Genomic DNA, 25,285 nt, shown 5'->3' with positions numbered 1-25,285 from the left:
CACATGTCTATATGGTACTGTAAATTAAGCCTGACATTTTTTCCCCTCCAACAGGACCACATAGTATCAAACACAGGGGCATTCTGGGGCTTCATGCTGATGCTCAACAGGCTAATGTTTACATTGCTGTGGTCCTGGGTTTGGCTGTGAAGCACTAAATATCTGCGGGAGACCGTACCACTATCACACATTGGGGGCTAAATGAGTCAGCACTGTGTCACTCTAAGACACTATACTTGATACGATGCCAACATGCCTCTTACTGGTGGGGCACACTGGAAGACCTTGTATTGTGCGCTGAACTATCTAAAAGCTGGAATGCAAAGATTCTTGAAAAGTTTTTAGTGTGGAGAAGCTAAATTCAGTGCTCGTGTCAGTGTCCAGAGGCTACATATTCAGCTAACTTCAAGCAGTTGAGGTGAATAAGTTCATTGTGCAAAAATCACTGATTATATGACACCATCTTCAGGAATTTGGAAGTTAATTACAACACTGGAAGACAATAACAACAGTTGGCAATCTGCACAGTGAGGAGGAATCAAGCGAGGGGTTGAGAGTAGGGCGATGTCTTGATATGACATGTTGCTGTTAGCTTCGCCTTAGTGCGATGACTCATACAGGTGTGGTGCTGCCCAATCTTCTACCCCGCCCTGATGCTGAACCCATTCCTCATCTAACACACACACACACACACACACACACACACACACACACACACACACACACACACACACACACACACACACACACACACACACACACACACACACACACACACACACACACACACACACACACACACACACACACACACACACAACTTCCAATTTACACTGTGACACCAGCATCACGCGGATATCCCTGCTGGTCATCTCTCTGAAGGGAGACCCATCATAGTACTCTGACTGCATTAGGAGTGCATTCTTCAGATGCTTCTGACACAAAAGGAGCCTGCCACTGTTTTTACAATATCGTGGGATAGAATTTCAGACTCTGGGGCCAGGGAAAACTCATGACCCAGTTAATAGACCTGTCCCATAAGCCTGCTGCTTAAACACATGTGACAGTCACTGGCAAAGAGTCCACTAGCTAGAAATAGTGCTGCATGCCAGTGCATAATATGACAATATGTTAAAAAAATGGCAAAATGTGGTAATGTCTGGGACAGCAAAGTGGCACCGGGTGCCTTACTACAGTAGGTAATGCAGTTTGCATGACGAGATGAAGTCACTGCATTTCAGTCACAGAGGAAAAGGAAAAAAAATAAAAATATACACAGTTACATTTTCTCAATTAATATAAAAAGTAAAACACAAGCAGTTTTACATTTGACTACATTTTCTATTCTATTTTTGGTTATAGTTTCTCTTTCCGCTTCATTGTATTTAGTGAATTCAGTCTATGCAAAAGGGCAAATATAATGGCTTCTGTTGTCAGACTGCAACCTACTCATGGCCGGTCGTACACCTCAACTGTCCAACTCATTCAACTCACCTCGCGGCCTGAGGTCCAATTACACACAAAAAAGAAAAAGTGAGACACTAACACAGAGTCATTTTTACATCTCTGACAGGAGACTGTGACCGCACTCTGACTTCTACATAGTAATTGTGGCTGTAGCTTTTAACCCAGTTGCTTCCGGTTGTTGGATGGGTTTTAAAGAGACAGAACCATCCACTCTCGTCGTGTGGTTTGACCCTTTTCTCAAAAGTCAACCAGTCATCGTATTTACCCATGAAAGCCACCTTTCATGTCAGTAAAATTGGATATCTCAACAGGGGCAAAAACGTTACTTTAAAGACAGTGGTGGAGCCACAGGAAGTACATCGGTAACTGCAGGAAGATGATCAGTTAGATGCATCCAAGGGGAGAAATTATATGCCCCGAGTGAGGACAGAACAGTTATATGTGTCATGAATCTTTCAATACAACCTCAGGAGGACGTGTTGGCAGGTGGGTCTCTTTGTTATGGTTTTACACCATGGACTCATGCCCGATGAGTTTATTACCGAGTGGCTCATGTCCTCTTGTGAATCAAACAGCATTCTCTTACCAAAATAAGAACAGCGAGAAGATGTGCACCAAGCTTAAGGTAGATAGTGACAGTGGAAAATGGTGGACAATCAACACCAGTGGCGGAAAAAAGAAGGTGAGTTGAGGATAGAGGCTGGAACAGAGTGTGAGGCTAAACAGGTCCTGAATGTGGCTTCAGTTTGAAACAGATGCCATCCTGCTAGTGAGGCAGGAGCTCTTTCAATAACCAATGTCAAAGGGAGTTTTTATTGTAAAACAACAGCTGTGGGTTAATGGGTTATGACAAATGGATAAGCATGAAAATACTGCAAATGAGAACTCAGTGCGTTGCTGTATTGAGCAATTCCAGTGACTAGGAAGCTGATTTGTGAGGTTGCAATATATTAGTTTTAGGTTTTGTTTAATTCTATTTTCATGATTCCTCTGCAGAATATTCTTAGACTAAGTCTAGCATCAATTTTGAATGTTTCCTAACACTGTCTAGCTTCTGAGAAAAGCAAACAATCTCCTCAGAAGTCAGGCTATAAATTAGTCAACTTGTCATTTACTACTAAAATTTTCCCAGACAATAATTACATGACAAAACAAGGATACACACCCGGAACTGTGCTTGATTTAAGTGCCAGCTAGGACACTATGGCATCACCTCAGTGACACCAGTTTCATTTCAGTGAAGGGTGGCAAACACAAAACAAAAGTCTGAGCAGATAAACTTGTAACTGCTTTATGCAACTTCTGGATTTATGTGTAAAAAAAAACTTGAATGTGCTTCTCAGGTTAGAGGTTCAATCTGGTAAGATAATATAGTTGGAACTGCGGCTGGCTAGCATTCACACTAACATTAGATTGTATCTTCTTACTAGCTGGTGAAATATCTGAGGCCCATTCCTGTTCTGTATTCACCAAGCCAGCATCTCACTTCTGTAAGCTGCTGGCTACATCCTCTTCCCTTCCCCGGCTCGGGCTCCGAGTCAAAATGAGGGCTCCTGGTTGGTGGCGGCTGTTGGTAGAATTGGGCGGGGCGACAGCTCTGGTGGCTGCAGCTTTACTACTCATTGTGCTGCAGGGCTGTCATTAGATGCCGGAGTCGTTCCGCTGGCTGCAGGGGAAATGTCATGTTTACTGCCATTCCCATACACACCCAAACCTAATGAGCAGCATGGAGCTCATCCTGCTGCCTTCGCTCCGTCTTCACTACAATCTGTCTCTTCCTCCATCAGGCTCCCTCCTTCCTGACTCCATCGTTCCTCTGTGCTGTGGTTTGTCTCATCCTCGTCACCCATTTTCTCTTTGCTCCTCCCTCCATCCATCCCCCAAACCATCCATTTATCCTTCTCTGCTTTCATACAGTCTACACTCTCAGACCCAGCGCTCCCCACTGTGCGGCCTCACCACTCAGAGGCTGGCGGCCAATGACCTGGCATGGCCTCAGAGGCTAAGGTCAGGGCTTTCACTCTTCCATGGCATATATATACACAATCACATACACACTCACGCACATAAGCAGATGGGGGCCCTACAAAGGTATGTGCGTGCACGCCACACAGCCACATATGCATGTGTATATAGTCTGTGCAAGTACAAACTTGCAGACACAAACAGCTTTTCATACGTTTATTCGGGTTTGATTGATTTACATTTTCTGACAGTGACGGCAAGCTACTTTCACAGGTTGCCTACTGTTGCACATGCTGTTGTGGCATTTTGCCATTAAAGTGTCATCTTAGTGAAAAGGAGACATATAGAGGTAAAAAAGAGATCTAGAAAAACAGTGGCATATTTGCACAGTATGCATTTACACAGTATATAGTTATCACAGAGCACTAACTCATTCTAAAAAGGACAGTGTACAGACTATGTGGATGAGAAGTGAATAAAAACAGTCCATACTTGGAGCTAAACTGGGCTGCGGTTAGACTGGTGCAGAATCACATAATGTGCTTTAAAAGTTTTCAAAACACCATGCAAGTCTTTCCAGAAGAAGTTGCCAACACTTATTTGTTGGATCTGTATTTTTACAACACTAAATTGGTTGAGAATAATTTAAAAATAGGGTTGATGACAAAAACAAAATCTGCTGTGCTTGTACTGTATGCGTGCACGCGCACACACACACACACACACACACACACACACACACACACACACACACACACACACACACACACACACACACACACAACCCCTCTAGACTGTAAGTAACTCCCCGCCTTCCCATATAGTATTCCTCCTCTTCCCTCAGGCCGTCCATCAAAATGTGACAGGAAGAGAAAGTTTAGTTCTGTGCCGCCACCGAGGAGTCGTCCTTGCCGCTGGATGCGCTGGCTTCGCTCCCTTCCGCCAGCCCTGTAATTGCGCGGCCACCACAGGGTCCTAACTCATGCACCACCATGTGATCTCCGTGACAAATGAGAGTCAGGACGAGGCTTGACTACTCGCTGGGTCCTTTTAAAGTGGAACTCTGCGATTAGCAGAGAGTGGTGAGTGCTCGGCAAACCGGAGCCCCTGTTAAGTCACAGCGCTGAGAGAGGGAAGCAGGGCGGGAGGAAACACAAACATTCACTCACTCTTTTGGTGCCATACAATCGCTCGCCCTCTCTCACGACAGAGAGAGGCAAAGTGAGAACCAGTGAGAGAGGGAGGGTGAGAGAGCACAAGAATGAAAGCGCAGAGGAGAAAGTGTAGAACAGCCTCAGCACTGGGTGGAGGCCAAGCCATCCTCCAGAGGAGCCAGGACGCCAGAGGAGACCTCAGACAGAAATAACTCCAAACATCCCATAAAGACCCATTAAAACCGATTCATCTCAATTACTCCCTGACAGACAGACACACAGACACACACTCTACCTTTGTGCCCTGCAGCCACACTGTACCGCCGACTGTGCATTAGTGTGTACAAACAGACACACTACTACTACTACTACTGTACACACTCCAACTCAATGACAGCTCTTTGTGAGCATCCCACAGACGGCTGCATGTATGAGTAGACAGTAAGCTAGTAAAAATCAATCAGTGGATTTAAAGGTCCTATAAAATTGTGTATAACATAACAAAAGGGGTGGTTCCTCTGGATGGAATATCCAAACTGTTTTTTGTAAGGAGGGTTCTTACTCAGCAGGCTACACTGTAGTAGTAGTATATTTGAAGTAAACAGATTGGAATTTATGACTTAGAATGGAAACCACGTTAAACAAACAAAAGTAAGTGACTGTGAAAGCACAATCCGACTCTACATGCAAGTTGTTGTTGTAAGTCCTGTTTAGGCCATGCATCATACTGTACTTATGACGGAGATGGGGTATTGAATTATTTAATAATCATTTCGATAACAGTCGTCTTTGGCAGTGTTGTGTGAGAACTTAGATTAGTGTAAAAATGATATTAAGTCCTCTTCTTATTGTATAACTGTCACGTCAGAAACTGATTTGATTTTGCAGCATTTGCATGGCTCAAAAAAGCAAACATCTCCTACCCACGTACTATAATCAAAACAGTGTGGGATAATGAAAAAAAAAGAGTTCATTCCACTGTCTTGAAGTTTTATGAAAGCAAAAACAAATACTAGACAAAAAGTGGAGCTTTATGGTGGTGTCACAAGACAGCACCACAATTTCATTAAACCACCTTAAAAGTCACCACAAGATATAACAGAATACGAGGAAGCTATGAAGAAGGAAACTAACACAAACCCCCTGCTGCAGAACTTTACAAAACTTCCACAACAGGAAACATGTTTAATGCGTCCCAGTACCCGTGACATTCCTACAGGAGCACGGAGACGGCTGCATCTGGCTCGCATCAATACTGTGCAAAATGAGAAAAGTCATCCATGTCCTAAATCTACTGTCTCTTTTACAAACATACATAAGCCGTTCAGTTGTATAGAAGTCAATGTGACAGTCACACACCAGTCAAAATAATTTAGTCTGACATATCTGGAATTCTTGTTTATTCATCATGGTTACCAATTGATGATGTCGGTAATGTAACTTAGTTAGGGGTAAAATTTGCGTGGACTGTCAGTAAAAATAATTTGTAATATTGCTTCAATTCTAAATGGTCACACAGGCAGTCAACCAGCTGCAGGGGTCCACACTGTTAGCTGTTGCTTAGTCCCATCTGTCCTTTGAGCAATCTCCACATTACTCTCCAACCCTACCTTTATTACTTTGTGTGCTGATTCATATCACTGTGTAACGTACAGAGCGTCGAGGTTACAGCACTGTGTTGCTGTGAGTTCTGGCAGTCTGGTCATTTGCCGTCACTACAGTTAGAACCATAAAAGAAAGGCCATTAACGCTAGCAAGACTTGCCTCCTTCGAAAAATGTGGGACGAACACAATACTCATGGTGCTATCCATTTGTGTCGTAAATCCCCCGCCCGAGTTGCTCTGCCGCGAGAACGTGACGTAATTTCCTGGCTTGTACCACTTATAGCATTCCATTTTTCTTTGGGCATTACGAGTCGGAAAGAACATGGACGCCACCAGTGCAGCAGCTGTGTTGTTATGCAGGTGATGTGGGAATCAGTGCTAACGTTAGCAAACTAGGTTAACAAGCCTCAAATTTCCAAGTGGAAGCTAGTTAGTAGGGATGTAACGATGCATCGTGACACGATAACAAAATCGGTACAAATGTGTGACGATTCGCACCGGTTGACAGAAAAAATTAATCGCGGATGCGAGAGAAGTAGGATGCGTTCTTTTTTTTTTTTTCCCAGAAATAGGTTACGTTATCTTAAAAAAAAAAGTCACTGGTTGGTGATTCATTTGTTCAACGTAGGACGTCAAGTCACGTGACTTACGTCCCTACGTAGGTACGGGGCACAGAACGAGGGAAGACATGGCGACGGTAGGCAACAACTTTGAAATAGAGGACGCACCGAGCGGTTTTAAATCACCTGTGTGGCGGCATTTTGGATTCCCCATATACACAAATACAACCGGTGAGAAATGGACAGACAAAACCAAACGGCATGTAAATATTGCAAGAGACTGCTAACATATACCGGCAACACAAGCAACATGCAGCAGCATATTAGCCGCCACCACAGTGAGAAGCAAAGTAACGTTACACCACCTCGTGAGCAAAAATTGCAGAGGGGGCAAACCACCCTGACGAGAAGCTTTGCATCTCCTCTCCCCCATAACAACGCAAGAGCGCAAGAAATGACCAGGGCAATTGGTTATTTTATTGGAAAAGATTTCAGAGAAAAGATTTCTGGCTCTGCCTGCTGACCAGGCAGACATAGTGGATGCAGACCTTCAACAACCACCTCTCAAGAAGACTGCACTGGAAGATCTCCTAGAAGGGACTTTCAGTTTCACAGAAAGTGTAGGGGCAGCACAGACCAATCACATGTGTGGGATTGAAGCAGAAATTGTCAGGTACAGAAGTGAAATGTCTATTTCCCTCACAAGCTGCCCACTCAAATGGTGGAAGGAGAACAGTAAGTTTTACCCACTGCTTTCACCTCTAGCAAAGGCTTACCTCACCACACCAGCCACCTCTGTCCCTAGTCGAAGGGTCTTCTCGACCGCAGGGGATGTTGTAACCTCACAAAGATCTCAGCTTCGGCCTGAGAATGTTGACATGTTGATTTTCCTCAAGAGAAACCTGAAAGTTTCAAGCTACACAAGCCAGTCTTAGTTTATTTGAAGAGATTTTATGTTTTGATGTTATTATTTTGATGTGGGATTTGTTTTTAAAAATCCAGTTATTCTTTATTGTTTAAGTGAATAACTACTTCAGTTGCACTTTTTTTTCACAAGACACAAAAACAGTGTTTAACAGTGTTTCTGTTAAGAAAGGACCTCTTTTTTTGGTCAAGATTTTATATTCTTTTGTTATTTAAGATATTGAATTACACCAGTTAACACCAGTTTACTTGTGAGGTTGTTTCTAAAGAAGGAGATATTTTTCATGTATTTTGTTGTTTAAGATGACCATGTAAGTTGCACTTTTTATAAGAGGACACAAACTGTTTTACAGAGTTTATTCCTACGAATAAAAGATTATTTTATTTGGTCATAATTTGTCTGTAGCTCATTTTGATAAAAAAAAAAAACAATTGTGAGAAAATCGTATCGTGAACAAAAAATCGTAAACCGCATCGAATCGTGAGTTGAGTGTATCGTTACATCCCTACTAGTTAGCCTAGCTGGCACCACAACAAGGTTGACAGCAAATCTGCTAGCCATGCCGACTCTAAAATATCCCCAGATACCATCCACTGGAAACACCCAACCAGTCCAAAAACAATAGTTTAATTTTTTTGAAAAATGAATATATGTTTTTCAGATGTGTTTTATACTGAAGTTGCTGAAGTTAGTTTTCCTGAAGTTAAAAGACTCTGTGTTGGCCAAACTGTAAACTCAAGATGTCAAAACTTCAAAACTGAACACAGTCAAAGTTCAAGTGTTCAAATGTAAGAAATACAAGGAAATTACTGAACATAAATAATCTTTAACAAATGAAAATCACGTCTGAAAGGGAATTTCTAAGTATTGCAAGAAAAAACACTCCAGTAAATGTGTTTTCTATTAATGTTAAGAGCTGTTTCAAAAGAAAAGATTGATGAAACCTTTTTATTACTTTTTGGTTTGGATTCAATTTCTGTGACTTACTTCATGATTTATAACTGACTTTTAAAGGACCTGGAGAATCCATGGGCAAAAGACTATCTAGTGGTGTGTGTTGTATCAGAGCGGACCTCTTGGATGTCTTTGTGCCCTTGTGACTTCAGACACTCATGCCTTTTCCACTCAGTCCTGCTATCGGCCTAGAGGCTGACCTCGATGATCTCAATCTGCCCACACCTCTGGCCAAGGCTCTTTAACTAAACCGTCCTCTCCAGTGGAAAACTGACGACCTGGCCTAAAAAAGCAAAAAGCGGTCCAATCTAAAGTGCCTTTTGCTTTTAGAGGGCTCGTCTCATAACAAAAATTGTCATCATCATCATCATTATTATATGGTACCGAATTAGTGTTTAGCCAATAGTGTCTGGATGGGAGAGATGGAACAGGAGAGTGCGATTTCCCTTCCTCATTTGTATTGTGCACCCATTTTCAGCCGTCTCTGGTAATTAATCTCATGTGTTTGATCTGTATGGGAGACACAACACTGGCAAGTCTGTCTCGTTCAAAAGCAACAGAACAACCGCGGCTAATATTCACAATGCGCCTTTATATCTCAGAGTCAGAACTATGAGCCTATATGATTTTTCAATGAGTCAAGTGTGGATTTGGCCACTTTTCACTGGTGAGTGACACTGGGAAGAATTTGAGAAATCTCCAGTGCCTAGCTGTGGAATGTGAGCACTACCTACTGCCAGGAGGAAGAATGGAAAAGAAGTCAGTAGCAGACAGTAAAGTGGGGGGTGGGGGGAGGAAGGGTGATTAGAGGAGGCACAGAGGGGAGATTACTATACCTTAAAATTATTTGGTAAACCACAAATGGCCTTCAACAATTTACACTTCTGATTTAGATATATTACCCAAATGCTTTAACCGAAGTCAAGGATCGATTTCGCAGTGTTGCATTACGCCATACTTTTCACCAGCGACAACCAGGAGAGAGAAAGAGGAGCTGGACCAGTCAACGAAAAACACCCATGAGTAATTTTCCACTGATATAACCACCGAAACACTGCTGCAGCACCACACATGACAGAGTCACAACACACGCACATTGGCCAAAGGCCCCCCTCCCCCCACCTCAAATCCCCCCTTTCCTGAATCCAATCTTTATCCGGCTCTCTCCTGCCCCACGTTTTCTCTCTCTCCACAAAGTCCCGCTGGTTCGGTCCACAGAGCGCAGTGTTAACATTGTAATTACAGACATGGGCTACAATAATAAGAATGCGGGGAGTGGGGCCCAAACCTCTGGCCACTTTCTTCCTGTGCCATTTTCTTCTACTTTGATTGTTTCCAGTGCATGTGTGTGTGTGTGTGTGTGTGTGTGTGTGTGTGTGTGTGTGTGTGTGTGTGTGTGTGTGTGTGTGTGTGTGTGTGTGTGTGACAGTGGGCCAAAAATATTAAGAGTGTTGTGGTGGGCCAGTGAGCAGATACTGGCTGAGACCCCTCAACCGAAAGGGAAACACAGGCATGAGCCCGGTCCGTCTGTGTGCTAATCGCTAGCAGACGTCCGCCCCATCCCTGGCCCTGCTTCAGACCACAGATTCAGATAAAGTAAGAGTCTGCTCACCACTGCGCTGGGTGTCAAATCTGGCCAGGTCTCACCAAAGAAAGGGAAAAATCCACCACCTGAATCTAAATAATATGTAGGCTCGCAATAATATTGCATGACATTTTGTTTCATTAATCTCCCACCAACTGATATAACAAAAATAAATAAATTCTGATTGAATGAACAGCCAGTTCATCAAAGGTTTTACATCTGCTGTTCTAAACACGCAGTGTCTGGTATGTTTTTCCTGGGAACAATCCTCTGGCACACAGCAGGGGTTCCCATCCTGTCAAAAAATCATTTTCCTGCATAATTTCCAACATGCTACAGACTAATAATGTTCTCTATTTGGAATTCTCATTTGTTGAATTTTCAAACATTTGACATGTTAATAGCAGTTATTGCTAAGACATAATGGCCAATCACCAATGGGTGTCATGAGATCCTTGACACGCACATGAGTGTGTTTGCAAATGGTTAGCGCTCAACTTTATGACACTACTACTTTTTTCTCTTACCGTCTGTTTGTCTCTTATTAGCATTAAATTACTCAAAAAAGTGAATACACATTGCTCACTTATATATTTAGTACTGGAACAATAATATAACTATTACAACTACTAGAATCAGGGGAGTAAAATCAATGCATAAGAAAAAATAAGGCTAAATTAGCAAGACAAATACAATGTCTGTATCCTACTATATCTACAGTACCTATAGTAGGATATATACTATTAGCTAACGTTAGTTTACAACACACACTACTCTCTCACCCACACAGATGGTTGATCTGCAGTTGAACTGATCAGGGATCAGATAAATGCCACAGCAACACGGTGCACCTTGTGTTTGATCATATTGTGAGCTGTACTCGCCATTTATCCATGTTACTTTGATGAAACGGAGAACAATGACTAATTTTAATGTAATGTTAGCCGTCGTTATGAAAAGGCCAGAGGAGACAGACCATGGATGCATTAAGAAAAACAGACATGTGAGTTGATATTTCCACCGTATGCGTCTTGGAGAGACTTCTGCATTTACCTTTCCAACATCTGGCTAGAATGCGTCTCACACCACCTTTGGGTTTCAGTCCATCCTGAATGCTTAGCTTTTTACATTTAATTTGAATGAGAGATCATCTTTTCTATTCTTTTAATTAGCTGAGAGACACCACAGTCATTCTACAATGCCTCCTGGTTGGAAATCACTGCGTTTTCCAAAAGCAAAAGAAAAAAAGGCTCATTTATTAAATTATGTATTTGGCCTTTTTTTTGTGGTATGATTCAGATGCAACACTAAAAAGAGAATAAAATGAATAAAACTCTTACCTGCAATGTTGTCTAACATAATTAGCACATTCACATTAAAACAATGATTTATTCTGTTATTTGTATGTTTTTATTGCTTTAACATTACTACTTTTTGTTGTTCTTGGTAGCGATAGTCTATGATCATTTCATCATTCTCGTCAACTATTGCAGAAGAGAAGTTTAAGAAGTATCAGAAACACATATGGATATAATTTCACCGAGGCTCATTTACTCACCCTGCTTACAGTATGTGCCATTACTACTGTCCAGATAGTTTTCCAGCTAATTTTTCCTATAGCCTTGCTCTTATTTGAATAACACTACTCTAAAAAACAGTGGAAACAAGCCCTTCTTAATAATAGCACCGATCCTAAACACAGCAGAAACAGGCAGGTCCTGGGCCTTCATCTGGAGGCCACCTGTTGGTAGCCGTGATTTTCTGTTCTACATCATTATCATAATGACAAGCTCAAGGCTCATCTTTCTAGTAAGGAAATGAAGCAAAAAAAGAATGGGCCATCATTTCTACTGTGTGTTCTTCAGTTGGCTTTCACGGAAATGCAAATCTGATAGGAAACTGCTGCTGGAACAAGGATAAGAAGTGATGTCGCCGGGGTTCAGACACGGCAATATCTTAAATGAAGAGGAGAGCCGCATGCATACTGGTGGGGTACGCTCAGTGAACAAGTTTCAAGGTCGGGTTTCCGCATCATCAGTGTGGTGACAACTTAAACACAACCTGCTGTGCCATGTTCACATGCAACAGGCAAAATAGGAACAATTAAGCATGCTCTGAAGCAGCATTTGCCAGCGGACTTGTTTCAACAAATTTCCATGTGGCCGTTCAGAAACCTGGCTTCACTGGATGGGCTCCATGCATTTTCATAACTCAACATGATTGTGGCTGAAACACAGGGATAATGAGGCTGCTACAAGTGGTAGATGTCAAAGCAGACTTCTTAAGTGGTGGGATATGGAAAGTGTCCAGTCCTTGTAAAATATAAATTTGTCACTTTTGTCTGGCTTCTGCACAATCAAAATGCAAAAAAAAATAAGTTTATTTTTTCCACTGACCACCTGACAAAAACTAAATGCTTCAAGTTGTGGAATCGTTAATAAGCTGACATCATCATCATTTACTCTGTAACTGAGCTCAGGGTCTCTTGTGAACGGAGCAAAACTTTTGATTTTTATTATGGAGTTATTAAAAACGCCACCGCCAGATGTGGCAGAACAATCTTGTGTCAAAACTGGGAAGAAAGTTAAAACCCCGGCAGATTCTTGCCATAGGGAAAACTGATCATCAAATTGAAAGCTCACTTAACCACAATGATACTGACACTCGAACATTTTGATATTAGATCAAATTTTCCAAAACATGTTCAGAAGAGGTTGAGGGTAGTTGGGGGTAAAACTCTGATATTACTTGTTTGGTTTTCCCACTCAAAGTAACAGCCAGACTGCTTTATTATTATTATTATTATTATCATTATCATTATCATTATCATCATTATTCAGTTATGGTTTAAATGTTTAAAGCAAAGAAACTTCTTCAGTCTTTTTTCATTCATTATCAAAAGGATTGTTTCCATCTGAGGAAGCCAGGGTCAGTTTTGCATGAATACAGACAATTAAATGTTTTTTTTAAGTATAATTTTTAATGATTGTGTTCCATATTAATGTGTGGTAGCAATTTTGGAATATTTTCCAGCAGCCAATGGTGCACTCCTCTCCTAAAGTCTCTTTATGGCAACTTCCAATGACACCCCATATAATTATACCACGGTAGGTGGTATTAAAAACAATAACAACCACAGCCGTCAAGAAGAGAACATGTTGAGCTTGACACTGAGCAGAAAACACTGGCGGCTCCCGGAGTCCTTATGCTTCTCATGTCTTTTTCAACCTCAGTGCATGACAAACAAACATATCCGAGCGTACGGTGTCCTACCTGACTCCCGCACACTGTATTTACATGCCATCTTTGGCTTGGGACACACATTACAGCTTGAAACCATTAAGAGAGTGAGGGGGTAGGCAGAGCTTCGATAAGGAGGTTTTATCTGCACAGTGAGTCAACAGACGCCAGAACACTCAGAACACGCAGACATTGCAACCTGCATCACTTCCAAGAATCAGAACAGCTGCTGTACATTCCTCTTTAAGCACCCCCCCTCCTTCATCTCCACCTCCTCTATCAACCATCCATTAAATTCTGCCTTTGTTTGTGACTCGGACAGATGTGTATTTATATGTATATGTAGATATTGGTGCACTTGTGCACTGCAAGTCCTTAAGTGACTCCTCCTGCATGTGTTTTTGAGGGTTGAACAGGTTCAGCCAAATTGCTTGCATCACTACGAGGGCTGACATCCAGGCAGCGGTGCAGTCACAGAGACTTCAGCTGCAGCGCAGGCCAAGAGAAACATCTATTGAGGGAGGAAGTTTACACACATTTAAGAGAAGACAGTGAGCTGGAGAAAAAACGTTACCATGGCAGAATCGGCACTGCTCCAAAATATTCATCATGGTAATATCAATAATGGAATGGCAAGCACTTTGACATGATTTTACTCATTAGACTTGTCTGATGAGATTAGAAAACTGCTTTGACATGTGATAATTCTGACAGGTTTGGTCAGTATCTGCAACTCACAAGCAAAGCAGCCATTGTTTAAAATATTAGGACTGGTAATGCCTCTTAAATTCCCTTCTGGTCATCGGGACTTAGTCTAAATGCATTCTATTAAACTATTACGAACACAGTGTAAATAATATGATGCTTCTGCATCTGAAGGAGCTTTGTGATCATAGAACTTAAGTTTATCTTTGTGTTTGCAGCCCACATGTTCATTGTTGTGCAGGGATACTCACTGGAGTAATCTCACTGGCTCACCAAGCCACAGTGTTCCTAACATACAGTCAGTCTGTGCTTTTGTACCACTCACTGCTTACAGGATTACCAATAGAATGCAATTTAAAAGAAAAATCCAATTATACAGCCATTTTAACACATGGATTCACATTTTTCAACCCATTTTCTTTGCATGAAAAGCCTTCATACCTCACAAAAGTCAACACAGTGTGTCTTCCTGACTGCCTTCACCCTGCCAGACAGGTGCATGCTGGGTAAACAAGGCCACACACTAAGCATAGAGGTGGACAGCTGAGATGTGAATTATGCTTGACATGACACGCATGAATCCAAGGTCAGTGTTCATGAAGGAGAAATCTACAATGTCGATAGTGTGTTTGATACTCAAAAGACTTCGGATGAAGTATGACTTTTATAGGAGCAGATGGGGCTTGCAAACTCACAGGCTAGCACAGACTTGCTAAGAGGACATGCCCCGACTAACTTACTCCCTGTGGTTGAAACGAACAAAAATATGTGGGATGAGTCCAATAATACAGAGAGAGAGTGAAGGCAGAAATGGGAAGACAAGTAGAAAAATGACATACTGATCTTTGTGCTGAGAGAGTAACTAAGAGATACCAACACAACAGAGGCTATAAAAACAACTTCTTTCCCCAGAAGATAATACCACTGCTTACAGTGACAGCCTGTTGGCCCACTTCATCTTTTGCAGTTACCTTTTAGTAAAAGTATTAGTGTTGAGAAGTTGACCCTTCATCATTCAGAAAAAGAAGGAAGAGAAGTACTTTCAACTCTCGATTGTAAGGTTGGTACAGTAATTCACAAATGCAGTGTTCATACCTCACTTCCAGCATTATAAAACAGCGATCAGGAGGCGATTAGGCTGTCATGTTTTATTTAAAATTCAAACAAGGGACAAAATGAAATATTAGAACTGTAAGCACAAGAGACTGTTTGATGTAGTTGGCCTCATGCTCCAGCAGAGGCTCTTAAACTTCAGCTTGATCTATTGTGTGCTCTGTTGATCAGTAAACTAAGCAAATAAATAAAAATGGGAGGAGCAAAGCTGTGCCGATTGGATAATCACAACATCGAAGCATCTGAGAAGCAGTGTGTGTAAGTGCAGCATAGATGGTAATATTACCAACAAAGATATGGCTGTTTGCCGACTTTGCATCCACCTTCCTCGTCAATGAATCTGAGGGCTCATCCACTAGCTGCCACCCAGGTAAGGCAGCGGAGGCTTCAGAAACGAGTGGACTAATGCCAACTGTACAACCTTGTCTGACTACTTACCACCACACTTATCCTCTGGACTCTCATCAGAATCTCATAAACATGCTATACGAATTGCATTTGAATTCATTCATACAGCATATAAAAATACATTTTAAGTTCAAACTAATTTCAAATGACTTCCTAAAAAAGTGACAACCCTAGAGATAAAAAACAATCCAATTTGTCCACAAGCCTCTAGTAAAATAGAAAATGCATAATTTGACATGACATGATTTACTTTTACTGATGACAAGCAGACAAGGACTTTGGAGCAGTCCTGTGGGGCTTTTCTAAATACTGTGACTTCATCTTGACCACATCAGCCAATTCATGCCAGGGGCGTTGTCTTGGACAGTTCTGTTCAGAAGGACAGATGTGTATACAGGGGTGGACAGAGCAATCGCATGGTTGAGAAGTTACAGTAAGTGACCTTTGTCGAGGTCCATGAGGTATCCCGGGTGCACAAGCTGCTGCCCAACAGAACCCGTGTGTGGTGCTGTGGGAAGTGCCGTCTCCAATCATGATTAAAGAACCAATGACTGTATTGCGGACCGGCCTTGGCGAGCCATTCTGATTCTTCGCCAGCCGGATCTGGAATCTGGAAAACCTGAGAATGAGGCTGAATCAGCAACGATCGACTAATGCAATAATGAGAATGGAGATTTTTATTTTGTACTGCTGACTGACCATCTGAAAGCCAAGTCAAACAAATGTGGACGTAAGAACGGACGGAAATGTTGGCTCACTGGCATATCTGGACAACAAAAACCATTAAACAATAAGGGGGTTTAGCAGACCACTCAGTGATGAATCAAAAAGCTCTTATGCAGCATGTGCTCCTTACATGAGCATCTTTACACAACTACATCTCCACACGTACTCTGACCAAGCACGACAGGGAGACTTTTCCGCAGAATATCATCTGAGCCATTGGTCTGGCAGAGGTAACCCAGCTATTTTGTTTATCCCTTAAAGAACAACTATTAAATTTACTGGACCGCTCTAGACAGCGGGACAAAATAAAATACACTCACTTTTTCTCTATGCTTACAGCAATTTCTGCCCATGGTTCCCTTTGTCAACGAGAGGGTTGAATATATTTAGATCCAAGTATAGCTGGTGGCTGCCAGAATGGATCCCTCAGGAAACAGAAAGATGGCATGTTCCTCCAGAGCCCTGCCTTAATGATCTCTCATGCTGAAAGACACATCATTCTTCATTTATTTTATACATCCACGCTCAAAAACAACATGCGGGTTACATATAAAAACAGCTTGCCACACACACACACACACACACACACACACACACACACACACACACACACACACACACACACACACACACACACACACACACACACACACACACACACACACACACACACACACACACACACACACACACACACACACACACACACACACACACACACACACACACACCCTTGACTGAAAGATATGCGAGGTAAATGTGACTCACAGGAAATTTTAATTGGCTGCCAGCAGCCGGATGTGCGTCTGCGGCCTATCTCACTGTCTGCACACTCACCGCATCTGACGGCCAGTTAATAAGCGGTACAAAAGGCCAGCTTTACAGAGATGTGTGCATGCCGGAAAAGCTGGACACCAGGTGTACAATCTTTTGAATTAAGAAGTTGACACCATGTCTTGGCTACTCCCTCTCTAAAGCTAATAATAGCTCAAGTCCCAAAACTCTATTCATCAGAGGATAACAACCTTTACAAAATGCTTCACTGACTCTTAACCATTTATTTACTAAGCCATACAGTGATGAAAATATAATCTAGGCTTCTACTACTTCTAATACTGTTATTATGGTCTGGTATCATCAGTTAAGAAAAAAGGAAAAGCCCTTGTTGAACTACTGCGTTGACTGTTGTCTTGCCATAATATGTAAAATGTTACTAATAAATTAATCGACCTGCTTCTGTGAGGATTTGCTGATTTTCTCCATCTTGTATCAATGCAAATTGAATATCTTGAACTGCTGTCCAGATAAAAGAGGCAATTTGACCTTGATCACTTTGAACTTCCAGCTGAACCTTTTTTTTTTTTACCATTTTATTATTGTTATTTTAAAAAAAATTATTCTCACTATCATCATAAAAAAGAATTAAGAGATTAATCCATACTGAAAATAATCATTACTTGCAGCCCTAAAATGGTGCTTTAAATAGATATTACACTTAAATTAGTTTTGCATGGGTGGGTTGCTGTGTGACAAAACTCTTAATGTCTGAGCGTTGGCAGAGCTGCAGCCACAGAACCATCTAGATGTCATGCCAGCTCGGAGCAGCTGTGCAGCACCCAGTAGTTAGGACACCACTGTGCAGGGTTATTGAGGACACGAAAGGCCGGGTTTTTCATTTGCACAATGCATTTACGCCAAAGTTTAAATTTTCGGCATGTGCATGGTTGCAAAGGACTGTACGCAAAGGCAAAGGTATGAACAGGTGTGCCTATGCAGACAGTCAATGCAGTATAAAACGTCTTTTTGGTAAGTATGCAGCAGCATACAGCAGTATAGATCAGAGTTAAATGTATTGTATGAAAGAAGGTGATTGCAGAAATAGAGAGAAAATAGTCATAAATACCCATCTCAATTTCCCAGAAGCCTTCAATACAATCTTCAATTTTCTGGTTTCGTTCAACAAACAGTAAAAAAAGACGGAGGCAAACAGAATACAGAGAAAATGAACTAATCTTTACATTTGAGCAGCTGGAAGCAGAGACCTTTTTAGAATCTATACAACTAATCAATTACATGTCTACCAGAGGTTATCTCACAGTTAGGCCTTCAGCACCTTGTATGCATCAAAGGAACAGGACAAGATATTGTATTGATGCTTTGTGCTGACCCATCTTTTACTGAAGTTTGCAAGTCTTATGCAAGCTTAACAGCACGTACATTTGTTTTCATTCGGACGAATGTACATCTGGATATTTCCCTATGCGCTTCAGATTCATTTAAATAATAATAATAATAATAAATAAAAGCCCTCAATGTGCATTCCTATGCAATCATGATCTGGCCTAAAATTAATTGTGTGCCTTCACTGAGATCTGATAATAGCTTGGATTAAAAGGCTCTTTCTGTGTTCAACCAGCAGAGTACACAAAAAAAGAGTCTCAATGGAGAAAAAAAAAAGCGCTCTAGGGATACCAGTGTATCGCAACAGTGACTTAACTGCCAAATATGAAAGAGGGAACAGGATCTGTGAGTATGTGTGTGTATTTGGGGGTTGTGGGGAAATTGGTTTATGGGTTTTTAATAAATGGACAGACATCCGAGAGGGCATTTGGTTAAAGGAAATGACAAGGAGAGATGTTGACAAGCCCAAGGTGACAGGGCTGGCTTTAGGCCCACTAAGCAGCACATAAACACTCTATTCAATTTCATGGCAGTTGTTTTAATGGGGCACTACTTAAAAAAAAAAAGAAAAAAGAGAGAAAGAATTACCACATTCACTTGAGAAGTCCCCTCTTTGAACAAACAATCTGTAACTGACTACTGCTCACTTCGAGCTGCAAGTCCTTCAGTGCCAGCGCAATACTACAGTCTCTGCCATCAGTTCCAATTGACTCCCTATTAAATTACTACCCTCATACCGCAATTTTATCCTGTGCCTTAACTGTTCGTTATGAGATTTGTTTGGCAGTGGGAGCAGCATGGTGCTCGCTGACAAAGTTTTATGTTTCACCAGACAAGCATGAAAAATTGGATAATAAATATGCAAAATTAAAAAGTATCTGGTGATCCTGCAAAAAGGAGCTGCATTGATGCAATAATACAGCATGAAATATATTAGCGCTTTGATTTAGCGCTACTGAAAAAGCAGCATCCTGAGAGTGGAGAGGATGTATATAGACTGAAGTTTTGTCTGTCTTAACACACGCCTTGGTTTTCATTTTCAAAGAGCTTTTCAAAACATCAGACTCTCTCCTGCTGGTTTCCTGGTGGTTTAGTACACTCACACTCACCAATGGTGACCAGGAAATAATCTTTTTATGCCGCTATTGCCCAAACTGTCTTGCGTCGCGCTCCTTCCTCCATTTAAAAAAATAAAAAATACAAATGGAATACCCACTGGAAAGCAACTCCTTCAAAAGGCCCTTCAAAATGAAATATTCTGTTTTGGTGAGTGCCATAGCCTGTGTAAGGCTGAGGCAACACAACTAGTAGTCCAGCCTTACCAGCTATGGAAGGAATCCTGTTGATCAAGCACCAAAGACAACCACATAGAACAGAAGAACATCGCCTCTGCACCACAATAGACACATCTACAGGAGGATGAGTCCAAAGATCAACAGCTCTTCAATGGCAACATTATTTATGCCAAATGATTTATGGAAGTATAATCACTTGGGAAGGCAGAACATGGATACACAGTCTGTGACCAAACATGACTGTAGAGATATAAACAGACTATGATACCAAACTAATTTTAGAATATTGGTTAATAAGCACCAGAAAGAAAGGCCACAGCAATAAATGAAATAGTTTCCCAGCAGAGAATGAGTGTAAGAATTTTCCTTTACTTGATGGTCAGTCTCTAGATGCATTCTTGCTCAGGCGGCTGTATTTGTGATTGTATGTTTGTGTCTCTGTTACCTTACAAACTGTTTCAACATCCCAGGGCAGGATGGTCTGTAGATCAATTAGCTCACAGGACACTCCCAGTTTCTCTTGAGCCATATCGGCCACCTCCCTCATCACATGGACCTAAAGGGGAAAAGGAAAGGAAGAATACCTTTAAAATCTAAAGAGTGAATGCTTGTTAGGCTAGAATTTCCTACCTGCTACAACACAAACTCTTTCTTTACACGTCTGCACTAAAAATCTTAGGTGCTTGATAATAAACATGTACATTTTATATATGCAATATTTCACAGAACACAAGCAGCCTAGTTCTAGCCTCAATCTGAGTTGTGAATACTATTTCAAAGATGCTGCAGGATGCCCAAAAACAAACAAATAATTATGTTGTCGTACAATAGAGTCATGTAAATGCATCAATGACACACAGAATTGCTGCAAAATTGCTCTAAATAGCCACTGCACAGTATTGGCACCAGGGTGCAAAATGAACTTTTTTGTGTATCAGCCGAATGCCCAGTAATGTTCAAATATTAGCAGCCACTCAATAGATGACCGTTGTTTTTTTTGGCTGGTGAGTGAAGCATATCTACAGGCCAGTTGCATATTTTAGCGCCATTTGGCTGGCGGGTGGTGCTAATTTTGGCACCACATTACACTTAAACATATTGAGATATTCAAACTGCAACATAAACTGCTATACAGTACAGAGAATAGAAAGATGCTTTATTTGCATTGTGGAAAAGCTTGAAAGCTTATTCCTATCCCCCCCCCCCCAGTGTGTAATTTATAAGAATTGGTCTAAGCCCTACAACATATATTACACATGTAACCATAAATGTACAAAAACCCATTGACATCAGCTTATTTTTATGTGCTACGCTGGAGGTAAATAATGTAAGGTAACAAGAACAATACAGCACTAACTTTTATTATATTTTCTACCAAGGGACGCACAGCCTCTCACAGATCAGTACCTAATAAACAGAAAGTTGAAAACAGCTATTTAAACCTCAAAACATGGCGCACAAGTTATTCTCATTAATTCATAATTTGTGTAATAAAGTACTTGAGTTCACTTGAGTCCATGTTAACTGGCAGGCATTGCTGGCTGCTTCTAAATAAGAAATAAAATAAAATAAATAAGTAAAAAGCGTGGTGATAAATCTGAATCATCACAACTAGAACAGTTGTCAACCATTGAGCCAGATTGAAAGATACAGGCCCTGGCCTCAAGCTAGTAAAGAAGCACAGTAACTTTGTGCATTTATCCTGGAATGACGCTGCCATTACATTATTTTCAACAGATAAAGTGGCTCTTTCTGAGGGAGAAAATATTTGTAGAGACTTTTAAGACTTGGGGAACGTCCTCTGTTTGGGTGATCAGAAACTGAGGATTGGACACTGATCCGTTCACAGCACTCTGCGCTAGTTGTTTTCTTTACACTCATCTGCACAGGCCTGACAGACGAGGGGTGTAATGAGGTGGGAAAGAAGAGTGACGTTTCAAATAGAAGAGCCATGCTTTCCACTACTTTACCAGATCCTCGTTCTTGTCTGTCCACCCTTCAACAATAATACTCGCTTTGATGAAGTTTGCCCGCAATGGCATCAGACCCCCTCCTGTGCTCTAGGTACATTACGGCCTGGATAAGCCTGTTTAAGTGGCTGGGTACAATCAAAGTCGGGGATGACTTCGGATGAGTTACAGGCACCTTGATGCAGAGCTTTAGAAAATAAAATCTCTTGGATGAATAGAAAGGCAATGGCAAGTGTGCAGCAGACACGTAGTGTTAACACACAGAGCCAAGAACAGCCTTGATGTTGTGGAGATGTCTGATACAGCCAGAGTCTGACAGACCCTGATGCGACAGAGGGGGCTTGTGATAGATTTAAAGTTAATCCACTGCTTGTATCTGTGGCTTTAAAAGTCATTTAGTAGAGATGACTGGGCTCCTTTTTTCCCTGTGGCCATGGAAAATGATCCAAAGATAAGAGAACAACTTAAAACTGCTCAGGTCACCCACAGAGAGTCTGTCAATGATGCACAGGATCGCCTACCTGTGTCCCCCAGGCAACCAGGGTGACATCACTCCCTTCCTGTAGAATCTCAGCCTGCGAGAGTGGGACTGTGTAGGCCTCCACGGGAACCTGCTCCACTGAGGAAAAGACACACACATTTAAAAACAGATTAATATTCCTACAGTGCTTACGTGCAAACACATTACATGCAGGCTCACACGCAAAATAACTGAGGGTCGATTCTGAACACAATCATTAATCATTTCACTGTGCACCCTGTGGTTTTCATGTTAAATATTCAGATACCGAACTGACCGGACCTCTAAATGATAGACTAGACAAACTGGTGAAATGACAGATCGTCAAAGAACACAAATTCCTACTCCAGAACATTTTATCTGGCCCATTTCAAATGCAACTTTGTGCTTTTCCAGAGCCTCATCTCTCACCAGAGACATAGTGTGCTTTTATCAGCACAAACTAATGCATGACCTAATGAGATCTTTTGCCAGCTACAAGACCATAACCCTGATTAATCCTGACAACAAAACATTGGTGGGATGGGATATCAATCAGAAAAGGGGCCACATAAACAGGACATCAGCCCAAAAAGGGGGCCCCTGCAGCCAGCCTCTCTTTGAACCAAAGTCCAAGATAAAGTGCATGTAAGTATATGGTTTGAATAATAGTTAATAATGTCTTGGAAAGCTGCAGCATGGTCATGGAAATCATTAAAATGCAAAAACGTATCATAAACTCAAACTGCCATCACTTTTGAACATGCTGCCTATTAGCAATATTTATACTGCCTAGACAACATATAATCACTAAATGTAGCGTTTTAACTCTTCGAATCTCATTCACTACTATGACTTAAGCTGAAAAACGTGCAGAGCACAGGATCTTAAAGTGTGAGTGCAATCTGGAGGAACCAAACTGCTAAAAGCATTCCTACATGGCAACGCATGAAGTCAAAATTACAATTAGGCAGAGTAATTATACTCTGGGGAGACACTGGGTTTTAGACCTTTCTGGAAACCTTGAATGACTTCCATGATCCTTTCAAGCCGTAAAGGAAAGAAAAATTGCCCATCCCGACAACTCACTATGTTAAAACAACACGAAGGGCTTGAGTGAATCATATGCAGCTCCTGGTTTCGGCTTCCAGACGAGACAGAAAATAGGCCGTTTGAGGGGAATAATAGCATTTTGCAGAACGTTAAAATTGAATTATGAAAACTAGGTTATGGTTTAATAAGTGGAATCTCGGGCCCCACAAAACAGTATGGCCACTATGAAACAAATGTGTGGTTTTTATCCCAAGAGAGGCAGCTGCAATTAAAAACATGACTTCATGATCCAGGCAGAGATCATTAGAGGCATGTGGACCTGGCACGAGAACTGGCCCGCTCTGGCCCTTTAGGATATCAAAATAACTCCTGAAACGCTACCAGTACTAAACCCCCTGTGTGACATGGATGAGTGAGTCAAAACATAAAGAATTGCTCTAAATCAACCAGAAACAAAAAGGGGGCCGTGTGTTAATGTGGATGGAACCATAAAGTGATACGTTCATTCACGCTCGACAAAACCAGCTGGTCAGTAAGCACATCCTCTAACAAATAATGTTGCAACATTTATTGTGACTTGACTGACAGGAAAAAATTTAAAACCCTGTGAGAAGATGTGGGACAATTTTATTTGGCACCCTTCCATCTGGAAATGCTACAAGAAATAACATGGCCTCTCTTGTCTCTCTTATCTCATCACTTCCCAAAAGGCCAATAAGCCAAGATCCATATCAAATGAGCAGAAACTAAATTAAAAACCCTGCTAAGTACTCCGACACCTGCCTTTGGCTGCTCTGATAACCACAGCCTTGTATTATTCTATCATACACAATAACTCGCTCTGACACGATTCTATGCATTTTTCCAACACATGACCACAATTGGACCAGTCAAATGTCAGTCACTTCTTTCACAGCCACTAAATCCTTCAATGCTTTAGAAGATTATTAGGCCACCACAGCTGTGAGGTATGCAAGACATTAATAACTAGAAGGGCAGTCTCAGAGCTCCAACCTCCACTGAGGGCATAAGTCTGTCTTCTATGAAATACAAATGGCAGAGGCAATCATTAAAATAAGCAATAGCCTACACTTCCACATTAATCATTAGCAGTCTATAGGTCTAAAGACCTGGTTGCCCCGGACTCAAAGCGATCAGTGGATTCGGAACAATAGAAGGAAGCATTTGCATGTCCCGGTTCGCTAGCGTGTTAGCTCAGCAGCTACAGCAGTTTGGGTTTTTCTTTTTTCACAATGCTTTTTGAACTAAATGAATGTGCAAATTAATTTTGCTGTGATTTGGCCCTGAAAGTTCTACATAAAAAACAAAACAAAACTCAAGAAATAAAGAGGGAGGTGTGATAAATTGAGTCACTCCCTTTGTGCTGATGACTGGTTTTAATATCAGACTGCACTGTAACATTAAAAATGTTTTGGACAATGATCACTAACCCACTGCCATAATTGAAACAGTCCCAGCAGTCGACTGTAATATTTCACCATCTCCTCTGGCTCTTATTAAAGTGGGAAACTAACAAAACTTGTGAAAATGAGAGGCTTCACTTTGAGGCTGGTACTACCAATCTGTTCCGGGGCTGTCTTTCATTACTATAATGACCTCAAACATCATCTTCAAGCCTCCAACGCTGCTTTAATCAGGGATATCACATTATTATCATGTAGCCAAGGCAGCACTGTTATGCAAGAGCTGCCAACAACTGTTATGAGTTTATTACGACTTTGTTGGACACCTTTTTGCACGGCAGCTTACTCAAAGCCATGAAGGCCTTAAGTTTAACCATGTTTCCCTGAACACTGATGTTCCCTCCACCCAGGGAGGGGAGGGAGAGAGGATTCAGCTCGGCACTGTCAACACTTCAC

General features: G+C 41.5%; 1 protein-coding gene and 1 long non-coding RNA gene across 2 annotated transcripts in view; both read right to left on the bottom strand.

Annotated features, from left to right (window-relative positions):
• The window catches only part of bckdhb (branched chain keto acid dehydrogenase E1 subunit beta), a 53,644-nt gene that overhangs the window by 13,827 nt on the left and 14,532 nt on the right, over nucleotides 1-25,285 (bottom strand). Inside the window, exons 7-8 of the mRNA XM_051406705.1 lie at nucleotides 22,375-22,472; nucleotides 20,329-20,439 (exon numbers count right to left, since the gene is read on the bottom strand). Of these exons, the coding sequence (XP_051262665.1) occupies nucleotides 20,329-20,439; nucleotides 22,375-22,472 (209 nt within the window). The remainder of the gene's footprint in view (nucleotides 1-20,328; nucleotides 20,440-22,374; nucleotides 22,473-25,285) is intronic.
• LOC127367134 (uncharacterized) lies at nucleotides 672-20,316 on the bottom strand. The gene is made up of 2 exons (XR_007885442.1): nucleotides 16,728-20,316; nucleotides 672-16,300 (listed from the first exon to the last, which is right to left on the bottom strand). It is a non-coding gene; the product is annotated as an uncharacterized LOC127367134 (long non-coding RNA).

Source organism: Dicentrarchus labrax, unplaced genomic scaffold, assembly GCF_905237075.1.
Source record: "Dicentrarchus labrax unplaced genomic scaffold, dlabrax2021, whole genome shotgun sequence".
Taxonomy (NCBI): domain Eukaryota; kingdom Metazoa; phylum Chordata; class Actinopteri; family Moronidae; genus Dicentrarchus; species Dicentrarchus labrax.
Note: the sequence above shows the minus strand (reverse complement) of the source record. Positions and strands in the feature narration are given on the sequence as shown.